The sequence below is a fragment of the Corvus moneduloides genome, chromosome 4 (genome assembly GCF_009650955.1).
Source record: "Corvus moneduloides isolate bCorMon1 chromosome 4, bCorMon1.pri, whole genome shotgun sequence".
In the NCBI taxonomy this organism is placed as follows: domain Eukaryota; kingdom Metazoa; phylum Chordata; class Aves; order Passeriformes; family Corvidae; genus Corvus; species Corvus moneduloides.
In genome coordinates, this window is record NC_045479.1 from 4,182,475 (window position 1) to 4,199,954 (window position 17,480).

Here is a 17,480-nt window from a genome sequence, read left to right on the forward strand (position 1 = left end):
CATCCCTCCCGCTCCTCGTCCCTCCCGCTCGGCTCCGCATCCCTCCCGCTCCGCGTCCCTCCCGCTCGGCTCCGCGCCCGCCCGGTGCGCGCTGCTCCCGGCGGCCCGCAGGGGGCGCGGCAGGTCCGCGCGGGCGCGGCGGGCGCTGCGGAGCCGCGGCCGGGCTGAGGGGCGGAGGGGCGGGCGGACGCTCCGCATTGTGCGGACGCTCCGCATTGTGCGGACGCTCCGCATTGTGCGGCCGCGCCGCTGCGCCGGCGGGAGCGCCCGGGGCCGGGCCGGGCCGCGCCGAGCAGCGCGCACCGAGGTGAGCGCCGGGCGGGCGGCGCGGGGCTTCCCGGCGGGTGCGGGCACAAGGGAGGATGCGGCGCGGGGGGCGCGGTGCCCGCAGCGTGCGGGGCCGGGCAGCGCCGGGGGCCGCAGCCGCGGGAGCCGCCCTGCGCCGGGCGGGAGGGAGAGCGGCACCTGCCCGGAGCGGTGGGGAGCAAAGCCCGCCCGCAGGGACGGAGCCGGCGGCCAGGAATGAGTACCTGCACGGAAATGTGAAACGGGGCTGCGGAGCGGGGCCGGAGCGGGGCGGCAGTTCTGCTGCGGGCGGCCGGGAGCTTTCGCGGGAGGCAAACGCCGGTGTCCCAGTCCCTGAGTGTCCCATCCCGCCACGTCCCGAAACAGTTCGTGCCTCTATCTGTGCGTCCAGAGTGAGAGTGGTCTGATACTTACTCTTAGGCAAAAGGAATCGGGAGCATTTAGCCGTCAGAGATGAATCGGGACCGTTCTCGATGTAAGGTGTCTTTACTTTTTCTTTTTACAAGCGTTTTCCTATAGGAAAAAGCCTTAGGGTTTTTTTTTTTTCAAGAAATATGTTAGAAATGCATTTTGCTGTAGAGCGAGGAGTGCTGACATGGGAAGCATCCTACGCCACTGTTAGAATTTACGGCTAAAGTGGGTACTTCAGCTCAACAGCAAACCCGTAACTGGTTGCATTCACACGTGAAGTTCTACCCCGCTTTAAGGGGAGACCGAGTGTTTGACGTTTTATTCAGGGCTGAGGATCATCATCATCACGATTGCCGTGTTTTCACGGAAGATTTTAAAGCATTCTACAATGACAGGTATGGTTATAGATTTTACTGTCCAGGTTAGCAAAATCAAGGTCATGCAGCAAAACTGTGAATATAGATAATTCCCATGCTCGAAGTGCCGTACCAGAAACTCTGGCATCCTTTTGCTAACCCCATGCTTTGCTGAATGTTTGTGTATGAGCTCAGGCAGCTTAAAAAGGAGCGCTAGAGAACTTTCTAGGTATGGACTTGTTTAGGGCAGTGAGCAAGGTACAAGTGCTTGGAGGGTTTTAGGCAACTGCAGCTGAGTAATTGAAACCTTTTTGGAGCTGGAGGGCTCAAGGAAAGATTAGCTATCTGCAGGCACTACTAGTGAGTGCTCACAGCTATTAAATATATTCTACAAAAAACAATTCCTTGCATGTGATTCAAATACAGTAAATATATGCAATTTCAGCTGAAAGAGAAAGGAAGAAATAAATCCTTAGGAGCCTTGCAAGGCAGGTGCTTGGGGTTGTTAAGTACCTTTTGCAATCTTACAGTGCCAGTGTGAAGCAAAGAGGAATAGCCAGAAAGCTGAAGGTGGGTTCTGCACAAACAGTGCCAAATGTGTCAGTGGTGTTACTGCAGTGTTCAAAGCAGGAACATAGCATCAGTTATCACGATTATTTAAAAAGAAGAAGAAAGGAGGGGGCGGGCAGGGGAAAGGGAGAGCCTGGCTCCTTGCAGTTCCATCCTTGTGGTGTTCTTCCCCAGGCTCTGCATTGACGTCACAATGACACGGTGAAGCTGAAGGCAGGAGCTGGGAACTGTTCTTCTGCTTCACTTCTGGTGACTGAGTGAGTTTGCCAGCCCTGTGTTCCTTCCAGCATGGCCAAGAGTGCAGAAGTGAAGTTGGCGATCTTTGGTCGAGCTGGCGTGGGCAAGTCAGGTATGTTTGACTTCTGATTTTTTCTTCTGCTTGTCATCAGGTAACTTTTTGCTCCCTCTGTGCAGACAAACTCCTGGTAAAAAAGGGCATCTCTGACCCCCTTCTTGTCGGGGAGGTTGGAATCAGGCCAGGAATTTTCTCTTCCTTGGCTTTTCATGTTATTTTCTCTAGGTTCTATCAAATGAAAGTACTTTTATCACTTTTTAAAAAAAAGCCCAACAGCAAACAACAGCAAAACAAATTTCCCAGCCCAAATCAAACCCATTTTTCATGAAGTGAGTGGCAACATTATTTTTTCCTGGGGAAACAGAGTTAGTAATGTTCAATTTGTCTCTTCATAGCTTGTGCTCAATGAAGGCATGGAATATTATGCTCCCTAGCCTCTGTTAAGTATTAGGTGACTTCTGTAACAGTTGTAATTCTGGCTGAATTCCACAGGAAATTTTAGACTCAGCAACTCAAAGAAGTTTTGTTCTCTGTGCTCTCCTGGGTTTACATATTTACCAGGAAATTATGGCAACACCATGTGTAAAGTGTGCATTTGTAGAGATCTTTTGAGAAATAAACATAGTCTGGCGAGTTGGTGTGGTAGAGACACAAGGGGGAGGCACAAATGTTAAAAATCCATTTCTACAGACAGCCTTTCCTCCGGTGAGACGAGGAGCAGAGTGTGAGGGTTGCAGTTGGGTAGTTCAGGGGTGTTGCATTAACATGACAGCTCCATGACCACTCTAACAAGTCCTTGCACCACAGGGATGGGGAGATGAGGAGACTGAGCCTAATCATGCTCCTGTGGCAGTTTGGGAACTGCAAGATCCTGTTTATTTTAGAAAAAATCTGCACAAGAGTAGGCAGGAGATAGGATGTCCTGGTAAGAGCATTAAGCTAGACTCAGCTGCCATCAACCAGCTCCAGTTCCCCAAAGTGACTTTTATATTACACATGCCAAGGTGCTGTCCCATAAATGTATTACAGTTTCAGTAACTTGGGAATGGGTTGTTTATAAAAGCACATTTACCCAGAGGGTATTTCACCAGAACACTGTCAGCGAAGCAGCTCTGTCAGCTATCAGGAAGAAAGGCATATGTGAGGCAGAATTTCTTAGAGATTATACTGCTTATTCAAAGGCAATGCAGATTAAATTCCACCTTTTTGAATAGAATGCCTGAGGGAATGCTGATAATATACTGGGATAAGTTTAAACTCTTCCTTCTTCCCTGCTGTGCTCACCCCATCCCCTCTTTTGTATTCATGTTTCACTGTCCGACCCAAGTTTTGCAACTTCAGTGGTTCCCCTTTGGGTTTATCTTATATTCAGTTGATGGTTTCTGTGGTTGTCCAGTCTTTTGGCTGGATTCAAAATAATGCAAGAGAACATTGAAATATTTGCAGGAAAACTGAAACACTGAAAGAGTCCCCTCACCCTGGCTTTCTTAGTAGTTTGAAAGCTTATATCTAAAAAATACAAAACTACCTTTTAAGTGCTCAGTTAAAATGCTACACCAGCATAGGATCAACAAGAGCCTTTTTTACCTGTTGTATCCTTTTTGAAGACTTCAATATATACTAGGATAGCATAAACAGTAAAAATGTTTTCCTGTAGTTCTGGAACCGGGTGGGAGACAAAGGGAAAGCCAATAAAAACATCCTAGTCCTTCGAAGTCTTCCTCCTCTCTCTTTTTATTCCCTTTTGAGATGCAAGGAAATATTACATAAAATATGAATAAGGTCCCCTCTTTTGACTGTGACCATACATATGTGAATATGTGTGGAAATGAAAGCACAAATAAGTGGGCAGCACAACAAGGTGAATTTAATGGAGTGGAAGGACCACAGAGCGCTATCAGCTACCTCAACAGAGCAGCAACTGTGCCTCCCAGAATCTCCAGCTTGCTTGTGAAAACCCCTCTTGTACATTCCCATAAAAGGATCCAGTTTCAACAGCTTGGCCAACTCCAGAGAAATAAGTGTGTGTGTGTGAGGGGGGTGGTGTCTGAAAATACCTATTTGCCTGTAGCCAACAGTAACAACAGTGGGAGCTGTGAAAGTGCCATTCCACCTTTACTAAAAACAGGGCTGGACACAAAGCAGTCTCCAGATAGCTGGCTCTGGTGGGCAATACCCTGCTAGAACAGTGCTGATGGTGTCTTTTTTAGTGTAACCATGTCACTCCCTGTCCCTGTGACCCGTTTGTCATGTGTTGTGGAGACAGGATCCTGGGGTCATCGCTTACTGGAGCAGACTTGGCCAGACAGCTGAAAGATAAGCCAGGCTCTAGAAGCAAGAGCACAAGGCAGAATGCTGGAGCATACATGCAACGAAAAGGAGACATTGGGTGATAAATAGGGTCACTGTAATTGCCAGAAAGTCATGCCAAAATATGGCCACTGGCTTGCTTTCCTGGCTCATCTTTGTTTGCTGAGGAAGAGCCAGGCATTAGGTTCTTAATCTGTAAGTGGCTGAAGCACCTGACAGCATCTCTGAAGTTACAGACACACTTTGTAATGTCCTGGACAGGCTCCTCTTCCACTTCCTGACCCAGACTTAGGATCAGTGAGTCAAAGCAGCAACGGAGAAAGGAGTGCTGTGCTTCAGGATGGGTGGGGAGCTAAAGCTGTCCCTCAGGCAGTCATTAGACCTGTTAGCATTACTGAGAGCTAAGGAACATCCCCATCTCATCGTTAATGCCAGACATCCGTTCAAAGGGTGAAAGACTCCCTGCTCTACAAAGCAATCCCTTCCAAGACTCTCCCAAACGTGAGGTGGGGAAACCAGAACACTGCTCACAAGTGTGAATAGTGACAGCATCTCAAAAGAGTTAAATCCAAGGAAAACAAAACTTTACTCCACTTTTCTTGCTGCTTATCACGTTTCCACGGTTCAAAGGTTTAAAAAACAAACAAGAGGTAATAGCTAATGTGTCAGCATTTCAGTGTTCTTCCTTGCCTTGTCTCCCTCTGCCTGCTGGAGAAGACCAGCAGAGTGGCTAATCAACTCACCTGTCCTGTTTTGCCCTTTTAATGCAACCTAAACCTTTCAAATGGAAGAAGAAGAGCAAACCAGCTCAGAAAGAGGCACGCAGAAGTTCTCCCAGCTCAGAGTTACACTGAGTAGTGGGCAAACTCATCAGGTGCGAGCATCCCAGCCTGCTCTCGTCCAGTGGACTAGATGCTCCTCCATTCACCCCATTCTTACTGTATAAAAGCTGCATAAACACTGTTTTAAAACAGCTGAAAAAAAACAGATGAGGAGCTCTGCCTGAGCCAAGGAGCACTTTGCAGCTGCCTCACTCGGGAAGAGGAGGAAGTGCTCTGTGGGTGGGAAGGGACATTGCTGAGACCTGCTATAGATAACAGGGCTGTACCTCCTAATTTGGGCTGGAGTCAAGCAGCACTGAGGAGGGGAGAGAGCTTTTAAAGCCTTTTTCTTTACGGCCAAGAGGAGCTTGGATGGAGCAGAGAATGAAAGTTGAAGTGAATTACTTAAACACTGCTGTTTAAATTGTTCTTTCACTGAATCCTACAGCTTCATTCCTATGGTAACAAAACTGAGGATTTCCTAAATAGCTCCTTTTAAAACTACAGTAGTAGCAATTAATAAAGGCTTAAAGGCCATGTTCTTCCATGTCATCATAAGACACAGTATGTGCCCAGAAATCTAAAGAGGAGCGAAAATGTATGAACCAGAGGAGAAAAACAGGGCTGGATTAACAGTGCATGGCTGATGCTTTTCCAACTCATAACTCAGTTGACTATGAATGCTCAAAATACCTCTGCTTAGGAGCCTTTCTGTTTTGGCCAAGAAAGAGACAATGTCCAGCTGCAGCGTGTGCTATCCAGCGTGCCTTTTTGCTGTGTGTATGCCAGGCTGAGCACTCCAAGTTTGTGTGTTAGCACGGGTGCTTTGGCCAGCCCCTGGCAGAGGCAGTTCTCATGTGCCTGGATGGGCCATGCAGCTGCAGCCGAGGAATGGGACAAGGAATTTGTGGGTTTTGCTATGGGTTCTGTAGGAACCCGGAGTGCTGAGAATATTTCTCTGCCTGTTTTTAAGGGTTCTTACCCCCCTGAACAACACTGGTTTAGCCTCCAACCTTGGAAAAAATTACCAACAGTCAGACAACAACTAGAAAATACAGTGGTGGGAATTAGGTGATAGACTACTATGTAAGATTGTCACAGGGTAAAAAATTCAGAGGTTTTGGGTTTCTCTTTGTAGTAAATAGATAAGAGTAAAAAATATCAAAATGGAGGATTGTTGTTGTTCTCTAAACCTTCTTCTCCTTCTTCTACTACTCCATGTTCTGCAGTAAAAGTAGTTTGGAATGATTGGATAGAAAATTCCACAGTTCCTGGCTGTGTCACTGAATAATTGGTAAGAAAGTGAAAATAATACACATTTTTAGTAAGCATTGGTTAAATGATCTTTAAAAGGCTGTGTAAATCTTGATAGAGAGCTCTCACTCCTGCTTTTCTGTGCTCTATGCTGTACCTGGGTCAGGCTGGTGGCTCTGTTCCTCTGATAAGACTTAATAAACAACTATCCAGCAGCATTGAAACTCCAGGAAAAGTCTCGGTTTATCTTTGAAACTCCTTGCAAGGACTTTCAGGAAATTCTCTCCCATCAGGAGGGACTTGATTTATGGCATGGTTTGGTGTCAGGGTTCAGCAACAGGGAAGATCCTGAAGCTCCCACAGGCTTCCCCCAATAAATGTGTCGGATTCTAAGCAAATCATTGCTTGTCAGGTACGTGAGGCACGGGGCTGTTGTCACTTTTCGATCCAGCAACAGCTCGGATGCTTCCATTTGGGCAAAAGGGTGACCAGAAATGTGGTTTTGGTAGGTGTCACCTCGCAAAGAGCCTGTGCCGTCACAGAAATGAAGATCTCAGCAACTCCAGTTATTTTAGAGTCACAGCTGGGAAAGTCCTGAGCAGACATGTATTTGTATCTGTTGGCTTATGCTCTTTTCCCATGTCTAAGCCAGGATGGGGGAACATACCTGGGAGAAAGATACCTGGTTTTGAAAGTTCCTGCAGAACAAACTCAAGCAGCAGCCAAGCCAGAGTGTCCTTCAACAAATCTGTGGTTTGTTTTCATTATTTGAGGATATGTCTGAAACGCGCTACCAGGGATCACTTCCCAGTTGCAAGGTCTGGGCATATGGGAAATAAAACTGCATTCATTGTCACCCCACCCCCATTCAAAAAACCCTGTGGGTTACTGGGAAAGAAGCCCAAAGTGATTTTTCTACTTCACAAATCCCTGCTCATATATTTTCCCCCACTAGTTGCATTTCAGGGACTTTTGCAGAGGAAACATGAGTTATAAAGGAGTGATTAGTTATCAAGCTCACAGCTCTTCTAGTAAGGCAGGGAAAGCTGCCACAAGATCTTCAAAGTCCATGCTACACCACCTGATGTCTGGAGGGAGGATTACTGTGATAAGGTGCCTCTGAAATCCAGAAATGTGGATGGAAAGACACTGGATTTTCTGCCGTGGGTTTTGTTTTTGTTTCCTGGTTTTTTTACTTACACTAGCATAGCAGATCAGTTGGCTTTTTTTCCTTTGTTCTTAGGAATGGCAACGACAACCAGATGCTTAAGTGATTATTCAGTGATCAGGTTTAATACAGGTTTATTAATCATCTTGTATTGTTTTGCTGGTAAAGTACTCATAAAACACTCCTACTTTTTACATTCTCTGGTTTTACACTTTTCAACCAGCTCCAGGTTCTCTGAAGGTACTGTGCATGTAGGTGTCTAAGTCGTAGCAGTAACTAGGTCACTAATTTTAAGATTATTTCTTCCCCAGCAAGAATACAAATGTGTCCCCTTGGAGCAAGTGATACTGCAAGGAAACAGTTGTGTTGCAATGACCTTCCCAAGCTCCTGTCCAGTGGATGATGTTGATGCCTAGTTAGAGGGTGAGCCCCAGGTTCATCCATGGATGAAGGAAGTTGCATTGTGGCCTTACCACACAGATACAAGCTCTTTAGTCAACAGTCTTTCCATAAACTGCCTTTGTTGATTCTTGTCGTGCTGGAACTAAAGAGAAGGAACACCAGGAACCTGGGCTAGACATACAAACATTTGCTCTGCTTGTGTGTGTAACCTCCTCCCTTTCCTCTGCTTGTTTGCCTATCCATGGTTCACTATAGCCTTGTCCTTGGTGTAGCAGAAACCATTCATGCTCTGCACGACATTTGATCTTCCTTCTGGCTAACCATGGAATAATAAAATGCGGGATTTCTCTAACCAAATGCCAACGTTGTTCATTCAAGCGTGGCTGCCTCCCCTGTTCCATCTCATTTAACTACATCTGACATCAGCTCTACCTGTATCCCCTCTGAGCAGCTAGTGGCAGCTGTTAGAGCTAAAACTAGTCCTGCTGTTCTTTTTTTTTTTTTTCCTTTTTTGTTTAGGTTGGGCTAAATATAGCCTGCTGTATGATTACTGGGGAAGGAATGCCAGGATTCAAGATTTATGTGTGCAGCACAAATTCTTCCCTAGGCCTGTGCCTAGCCACCCCCTGCAGCTCTTGCTTTGATAAGATAGCTGCCCTGCCCACTTGTCTCCTGCAGTTTTGCCAAAGGCAGCTGCAAAGCTCCCTGGTGGAGTCCCAGGAAGGGTTTGTCAGGGTGTGATAAAGGCCTGCAGTGTTTGGGTCAGCCTGCTGTTCCCCACCAGGGCACTGGGAGATCCTTTCAGAAACAGCAAGATTTTTATTCTTCCACAAACTTGTTGTTTACCTCCCTGATATCGGAGGTCCCTTTGCCTTGCATCTACTTTTCTTGCCATGTTTCTTCTCAGCTGTCACCCTCCCCTCTCCCCCTGCCGGTTCCCTAGAACTGTACATGTTCCCCAGGGACTGCATATGGTGAAATGGCTTCATACTTCACAGGACAAAACTTTGTATTTACAGTTCCTTTCTCACCCTCCTCACTTTGGGCTTCCTCCCATCTCTGTTTCTCATCCCCAGCTCCTTCTTTGCCCACACTGTCAGTGCATTGTGCATCATCAAATGCTCAGGACGTGAGATCCAGATGAGCTAATCCTGGCAGCAGTGGTGTGATGCAGCAAAGAACAGTCACTTCAGAGGAAGTGGTTCCTTCTGTCCTGGAATCCATTCCTTGGTGTGGACTTTGAGGATGTTCCAAGATTTGACTGCTCCAGGCAGTCGTTGCATGGAGCCAGCTTTGCACAGGTTAAAAAGGGAAGCAGAGTGTATCTGTACATAGCTAGTGTTGGTCGTAGAAGTGGGTAAATTTACCTATTTTGGCTTTGTGGCAGAGCAGGAGAAACAAGTTATGTCTGTATTTCTCAAGCAAACTCTCTTTCTGCATTTGTTTTTGTGCCATCCTTGAACCTTGTACATTTACAGCACCCACAAATAAATACGTTAGGCGTATGAAAAACTAACACTGCCTTAAAGAAGGAGGATCAATGAGGCTCTAGCTGAGCCCTGGTTACAGGGCTGTGATTATCTGCTGGTGACTGAGGGTGTTTGTACCCTCTCACCACATGCCTGGTGGGCACTCCCAGCGCTCTGGTGAGCAGGAGAGACAAAGAATGGCTGTAAGAGAGAGAGGGAACCATGGCATCCTCATCCATTTCCTGCTTTTATTCCAAGCCTGCATTTGCTCAGTATTATTGGTAGTCTTTTATACACCCCGTGCTGCAGAGGCAATTAAAGCTTTGGCAAGGACACCCCTCAGCTTCCCTTCCCTCTCCACAGGCAGTTTGAGGGGTGCTGATGGAGTGCTCCCCATTGCCACTCCAAAGTTACAGAACTCCCACCTCACCAGCTCTCAACCTGGCCTGCTGTTTGAACTCACATTTCTTTCCATTTGCCTCAGATCAAACCAGCCCCTTCTGTTTTCCCTGACTCCTACCTCCTCTTCCTGGAGACAGGAAAATAACTGAGGGAGGTGCATCTGTTTCTATCGCCTTTTCATAATTCTGAATGGGAAAAGTTCTTTTTATGGCTGTTTCCCACCAGGTAGAGCATTCACACTGCTGGAGTTAGTCTGCAGCTGTTACAGTTTCTAATGGATTTGCCATGTAGGTGTTGGGAAGTGCCATTTATTATGGCAGTGATGCTGTAGATAACTCATATTCTGTGCATGCAGCATGAAAAGATGAATGGCAAGAGAAGCATGAAGCCCTGGGGAAGGAAGTAGTAGATATATTAAACATATGTGCAGCTTTAAAATGTCCTAGAAGTTGGCTGGAGCCTCCAGCTGCCTTTCCAGAAATGTTAGACAGTAGTCTGCGCTCAGGAAAATGAGGGAATATGTTGAAAACATCCAGCCTGGGTTTGAAAGCACACGGAGCTGCTGACATTCCCGGGTTGTTCTGCTGCTGCTGCGCTGGGGCCAGCAGCAAAGAAGCTGCAGACAAGCAAGAGCACAGGCCTGGGGCAGTGGTGTTACCACAGGGGAACTGTTTGGATAAGTGGCTTGAAAAGTTTTCAGGGTGGAAGGATGCAACTGGGCAGTGCACAGGATACACTCTCCCAGGGAGGGAATTTCTGTGGTGCTTGAACAGCGCTGTAGCTTTCCCAAGGGCTGTGGGAACAATGGCCAGCACCACGGCCCTCCTGCAAAGCAGGCCACTGGGACTGGCCTCAAGTGGCCAGTATGGGAACTGAGGTGAAGGAAGGGGAAGCCTGATCGTCCCAAGTCACCGAGGGAACTATGACTTGGGCATTGCCAAAGCTCCTTTCCATGACTTCTCTTCAGGGCCAGGGCTGCTGAGATCCAGCCTGATGGACGGCTCCCAGGCTGGCAGCATCTGCGACCCAACCCCTGTCAGCCCTGCGGGATCCTTTACGGCTCTTGCACTGACATTAATTATTGACAGCAAAATAAAGCACAGGAGCAACATTTATTTTCATTAAAAACATATTTGGCAATCCCGTCTTTCACTACTAGTAGGGCTTAATTTCATTTTGACCCACAGGACCACAAGCACAAAAGGAGCTTGTCTTTACTTCCTTTCTCCCCTTCATGTGGCTATACTTTCCATCCAGCTCTCAGTCTAACTATAATATAATCTGTCAGAGATTTGCACAACCCTGCTCTAGAGAGCTGCTTTTGTCAGCAGCTCATCTCTGCTCCTGCCCTGGGAAACAAAAATCCCACTCCCCACAACAGTGGAAGCCAGTTAGACAGAGTTGTCAACCATGATCTTTTTCTGACCTACCCAGCAACTGACCCAGAGGAGCTTTACAAGTGAGAACTTCAAAAGTGTCATTCAAAGCAGGAAAGTGTAAGAACGAATTAGAAGCGAAAAGATCAGAGTGAGCTATTTATTTTTTCACTGCAGAATAAATTGAAAATTATTGAGGAGTCACCACAGAAGAATGCAGTATTAGACCCATGGGTGGCAGAAAAAACACACAAACAAAAAATCCCCACCAAACCCCACATTCTGTTGGACATGGGAATATGAGTGCCAAAACAAACACCTTGTTAACCAACCTCAGTGGCAGAGTCTGTGATGCCAAGCACTGCTGCTTAACCCAACTGGATTCTTGTGGTTATGTGCACTGGAGTTGGTTCTCCTCCAGGCTGATTTCCAACATGAAATAATTTAATAGTGATCCACAATATGACTTGGTCTGTTAGATCTACTTCCAGGCAAAGTTTCAAAAAAATTTATCTCCAGTTAAGAAAATTTGACCTTTATCTACGGGAAGCATGGTAGGTCTCAAGATAATACAGTAAGCTGTGTCCTGGATAATCAAACATTGATATCCTAATCTTCAGTCTCCCATGGTGATCTCAAATAATTACACATCATGCAAGAATACTCTCTTGTCAGTATTCAGTGTAATTAAACCAGTCTAGTTCTCACCACCCACCACCATGTATCCTCGGTATCACTTTGGTAATTTCTTGGCAAATTTTGTCTGCAGTTTTTGACCTGGCATGTGAAATAACCAAGCCTCTCTCATGAAAACAAACAACCTCTATTTTAAACATACTCAGTATGACTGTTTTCTTCATTAATTTGCTATTTAGAATCCAGCATGAAAGAGGCCCCTGAGATTTAACTCAGTACCACTGTGGTGGAAATTCACATAGTGTTCAGTGCAGATTGGCAGGAGTTTGGGAGCCTGTACTGTAACAAATACTTCTGTAGTTTGGACAGGTCATATGTATAGTTCTGCAAACTTCTAGGACTCCGTAGAAGAGATCATACTCTATTTCTACTCTTTCCTGCTTGAAAAGGCAGATATATTGGATTCTCAACTAAGAGAGGAGCTTTGCCTGTTGTTTTCCTAGTCTCCCTCTACAGAATAAACCGCCAAAATATATAGGATTTCCTTTATTTTATTTTCATGAAGAAGCCTCAGTAAAGTTGCCTTTTTCCCAAGCAGCTCTAGCAGCTACACTGTATATTTATCTGTAAAATCACATGCAGCCACTGATGTTAAAGATAAAATCAGTATCAGCTCTGGAGCGGGATGGTTTGGCATCCCTGTAAAGATGAGGCAAGAGACAGACCATGGAAAATGCAGAAGAACCTTTGAGCAGTTTCTTAAATTCTAGCATTTTATAGGTGTGAAAAGTATCATGATTTGCCTGCAGGTCTTCACACCCAGCTGGACAAAGTTTCAATATTACTAAGACTAATTCCATGTTCAGTATCATAAATCTCACCTCACATTAGGTCTGTATCTAAAAGACTTCTTATTTACCTGAAGTAATTTTGTGTGGCTCATTTTATAGCATTTCTTCAGTTGCTAAACATTTACTAAATGGTGCTTTCTAGTAAGCTGTGAAAATATTAATATCATCCAGTCTGAGGAGCTTTTTGTGCGCATCAGAGTGCTGGAAGTATTACTTTCTGTTCCCAGTGCCACAGCACAGACAGGGACTGGCTGCAAATAGAAGTAGGGGACTCAACATAAGAGAATGACCTTCACAGCTCAGTTAAAACAGTGCATTACCACCTTAGATCCTACCTCTAGTTTCTGCAGAGGAGATGGCTGACAGGCACGTTGTTCAAAAAGGCAGGGAAAATACAATGACCAACAGCAGGAGTTGGAACAGGGCATAGGGAAACATGCTCGTGATGAAAGTACCTCGAAGCTTGGTTGTGCACTGTTATTTTCTGTTCATTCCCATTAATACTGTTGCTCTTGGTGAAGGTTAAAGTGCTTTTGTTATGGATAACACAACAGAGGATTGAAAAAAGGCTTTGGTTTCAAGCATGAGCGGTCTGACATCATATGTTAAAAGTACTAAGTCATTGTGCAATTCCAGGACCTCTCTGTTTGTTTCAGCAGGTGACTCTTACGAAGTCAGGGCTCTACAGTCCTGTGACATTCTAAAGGTGTATTCAATACACTTTGAACCTGCTGATTGCCAAAGTGCTCTCAGATCTCAGACTGAGATCAGAAAAAAGTTTGCACGCCAGTCACGAACAGAGGATGCTCAGGGTGACTCCCAGAGTACTAAACCAGCGAGAGTAGTTCTGCACCTGGGTCACTTTGTAAGGGCTAATCCAGTTGCATCTCTGCAGTTTCTGAAGAGGCTAAAGGATGCTTTTAATGGTATTGCTCCTGTTGGAGCACAAAGTGAATTTGGAGAACGAAATAAATGTGGTGGGTTTTGTTTGGGTTTTTTCCAGTATGAGTATTGACCTGTAGAAAAACTTATCTTCCCAAAGCTTGGAGCACAGAGTGGCATTCTCTAGTTCCCAGCTGGATTGCAGTGAGGAGCAAGAAGTGTCCCAGTGAAACCCACAAAATAGCCTAGAGAAGTGCATGGACGCATGGAGGTGCCAGATCATATGGGAGTGGGGACTGTCTCTTGTATAATGCCTGATTCCACCTGCAGTGTATCCCTGTACCCCTCAGCACATCATCACAGCCACTGCTTCTAAAAAAAGGAAAATCGTACCATTAAAACACTTGCTATCCACCACCTGGCTGCTGTAGGAGGACTTAGGCCACCTGTGTCTCCAGAAGCTAAATCACAGCAGCTGCCTTAGCCTGGGCACTTGAAAGAAAACCCTGTCGCCTAAATATTGTCACACAGGTGGTGCCCTTAGCACCACACTTCAGTATGAGACCAGCCTGGGGTCTGGACTGTCTGTACTGCTGTACTCTGCAGCCTCTGCAGGGTTTCCTACCCTGCTACTCTCAGCAGTGCAGAACCTGGCCAATTCTAGGTACCTCACGAGCACTCGAGGATTTTATTCCTCGTTGAATAATTGCCCCAGTGACAAACATTTTATGTCCTTCATTGCAAGGGGATGATGGCTGCAATAACCCTTCCTGACTTGAAAAATATGATCTTGTTGACCATGAATGTACTAAATTAAGAATCTTTCCGTGGTGTTTGGTGGATTTTGTTTTCTTCCTCTTAAGCTAAAACCCTGCTATAGTCATGATCCTCTCCTCTCCTCTGGGCCATTTCCCTTTTTCTTAGTAGTGTTTGTATTCCATATATCTACTTATTCCTACACACTAACCACATAGAGCCCCCTCTTTGTTTCAGGCACTGTTATGAAATCTTTTTTTAAGATTTAACATTAAGTACCTAAGAAAAAAATTATATAACTTTCTGTATTTGTTTTATTTAACATATAACTTTATGGCACTAGGTTGAAAGCATTCGCTGAGTCAATGTTTGGACTGCACTGCAGGGCTGTTAATGAGAACATCCAAACTTTATGCATTTGAACTCATTAAAATGAACAGCACAATTTGTGCAGCAAGTGGCTTATTTGCATGAACAGGGATTAACAGGAGCACAAAGAAGAGCAGAATACAGATCCAGTTTTTTCATATGGAGATCAGAACAAAAATACAGAGCTTTCCAGTGACCCATGCTAACATGAATATTTTTACCTCTGAGCAAGGTGTAAGATTTGAAAGCACACTGGCAAATAAAGAGCTTGCACAGAGGAGATCTGTACAGATCAAAGAGGAAATCTAGAAGCAGTCAGTTTTAGAAAGACAAACCTTAAGTTAATACTCTGGGAAGATGAAAAAGCAAAGTCACAGAAGGTGAGCTTTAGTTACAACTCTTCAAAACTAGATGAAAATTTCAGAGGATTATTTGCAAAGCTTATAAAGAACATTAGTTATGGAAAATTAAAGATTAATTCAAGACTCCACAAAGTGCTAGACTAAAATAACCTTGTGCAGTGTCCTGAACAAATGCTGTGGCCCTCACAGATAGAAGGAGGCTGATACATGAAAATAAATGAAAAAGCCTGTGTTTATTTCTGTGGGCTTCAGAACAGGACCATCAGGAGCAGGATCAGTCGTGCCATGGACTGTGCCTGCTCTGCCTCCTCCCGGGGAGGAAAGAGGATGTCTGGGGTGGCCCCACAGCCAATGCCAGCAGACTCTCAGAAAGTAATAGAAGGAATTGAAAGACAAAACACAGTTCAAAAGCAAGCACTGTATGGGCAAAACCACAGATCCAGGAAAAGCATGGTGTGCTGTTTCCTCAGTCAGAGGTGCTGCATTGTTCTTCACTCAGAATGTGGAGCCCTTCCTACAAATTCTCTAAAAACGTGTCATCTGAAAAAGTTAGAGTTCACACATTTTTTCCACCCCTGCCTTCCAACACCTGACTTTATATAGCTCAGCACTAACATACCCTTGCAATAGCATGGATTTCACACACTGAGGACACACTGGATGAAACCACCAAGGAACTGATTCCAAGGTGATCTCAGCCAGGAGTCTAACCCAGACCATTCCACCTCAATCTAGACCCTGACTCCTTGTACCAAGGACTCTTCCTGCTAGCTGCATGATTCAAACTGCCCCTATCAGCATGTTATATTTTTCAGTCACATAAATACAGATTTACCACAACCTTCTCTCTTCATCTGCTAGATACAAGCACTTAGTAGAAGGCTTCTTATCACAGGACAGCAAGAATATGCCCACAGTTACAGAGATTTTCTGTTCAACAGCAGTGTGGTTCTTCTACATGAGCCTGGCTTGGACTACTCAGGGGAGCAAAAAGAGAAAAGAAGTGGTCTGCTAAGAGCTTTGGCAATTAAAATAATGAGGAGACAGTGCTAATGACTAGCACACAACATGTCAGGATCATAGGTTCAGTAACAGGAGCTATTCAGCTGTGCTGCCTCTAAATGCTGACCTGTGTGAGTGAAGCCAGTGGGGCTCCTGCATTTCTTTTTCTGACAGGGATGAGTGTCATCTGTCAGGATAAGCCTCAGTCTGACAGGTGGAGCTGGAAGCAAAACTTCTTTACGAGGGCCCTTCTAAGTTTCTTAGGACATTTCTTAGGTTTAACTATTCAAACTTGACATTTCCATGCTGGGTGTCTGCTCCAGGCTGCTTTTTTTACTGGAAGATGTCTGCAGAAGCAGTACAGACATTTCTGAGAACAAGGTTAGGAAAACAAAAAATAGCTGTGTGTCTGCATTACAAAATATTCTTGTAGCATCTCTGCTACGAGAGTTTGAGTATTATCTGTCCCCAAAGCAGGAACACAGAATATGACAAGAGTGGGGTCAGCATGTCAGCAAGGGTATTCTTTTTCTTTGCCTCTGAAAGTGTACCTGTGTTTGCCAGCAAACCAATGCCTCTGGAAGTTCCAAGCTGTGTTTCACATGCTGGAGGTAGAAGTTAAATTTTCCTCACAAGCTTATCCTTATGGAAGACATTCCACCCTAGATATAGGCCACTTTCTTTTCAAGAAGAAAAGAAAGAAAGGGGAAGAAAGTAGGGAAGAAAAAATTGGGCACAGACGCTCTGAAGAAGTAATGAAGTGCATGGGAGACAAAAGTCCCAAGAAATGAAGAGCAAACAGCAAATTAGGATTAAGTTTGTCTTTCCATTAGCTTATCTGAAACAGATTTGTCTCGGGAAGCAGTTCTGGAAGCTAAAATATGCAGCTCCCAGCCTCAGAGATGAGTGGCAAAATCTCAGTTGCTTTACTTCATCTCTGCACATTGTTGTGAAACTTTCTCTCCTGCGTGCTTGGGCTTTGATGGAGCTTTTTACACCCTGCATCTTTTCTCCAGCTAAAGATAAGGAATGAATCCAGCTCACCCAGTCAGAGGCACTTCCCTGCTGAGCAGCATCACAAGACATTGGCAAAGGGATTTCTCCCTCCTGCAGCTGCCTGTGGGGTGGTTACACTGTGGAGAAGTGGAGATCTCCTATCTCAAGGGCTGTCAGACCAGCACAGAATGACCTCAGCTCTGGGCTTTGGGTTATACCTCACTGGTCCAGGAGAAGATTTAACTTTAATACAGGAAGTACAAACGCATAGGGAGATGGATATACATGCACACACACAGATACATATATAGATATATATATATAGATATGTAGGAGAGATACAAATCTCCCCAATTACCTGGTGGCAGTTAGGGTTTGTGGCCTCATATATCCACGGTCTTTTGAGCAGCCTCAGCAGAGCCTGCAGTCCTGCAAAAAAAACCTCCAGTTTTCAAGTGGAACAAGGGGTATATATGGGCTACTTAT

At 45.3% G+C, this 17,480-nt stretch overlaps 1 protein-coding gene across 4 annotated transcripts in view; it reads left to right on the forward strand.

The window, feature by feature from the left end:
* Window positions 1-225: 225 nt before the first annotated feature.
* Window positions 226-17,480, forward strand: part of RERG (RAS like estrogen regulated growth inhibitor) — a 96,577-nt gene continuing 79,322 nt past the window's right edge. The window contains exons 1-2 of one of the 4 annotated variants that reach the window (XM_032106369.1): window positions 226-307; window positions 1,818-1,992. In XM_032106369.1, coding sequence (XP_031962260.1) covers window positions 1,932-1,992 — 61 coding nt within the window. In that variant the 5' untranslated portion in view covers window positions 226-307; window positions 1,818-1,931. Of the gene's footprint in view, window positions 308-497; window positions 787-826; window positions 1,113-1,817; window positions 1,993-17,480 lie in introns of those variants that run through there. The other 3 variants (XM_032106368.1, XM_032106367.1, XM_032106370.1) reach the window with 3 other exon arrangements.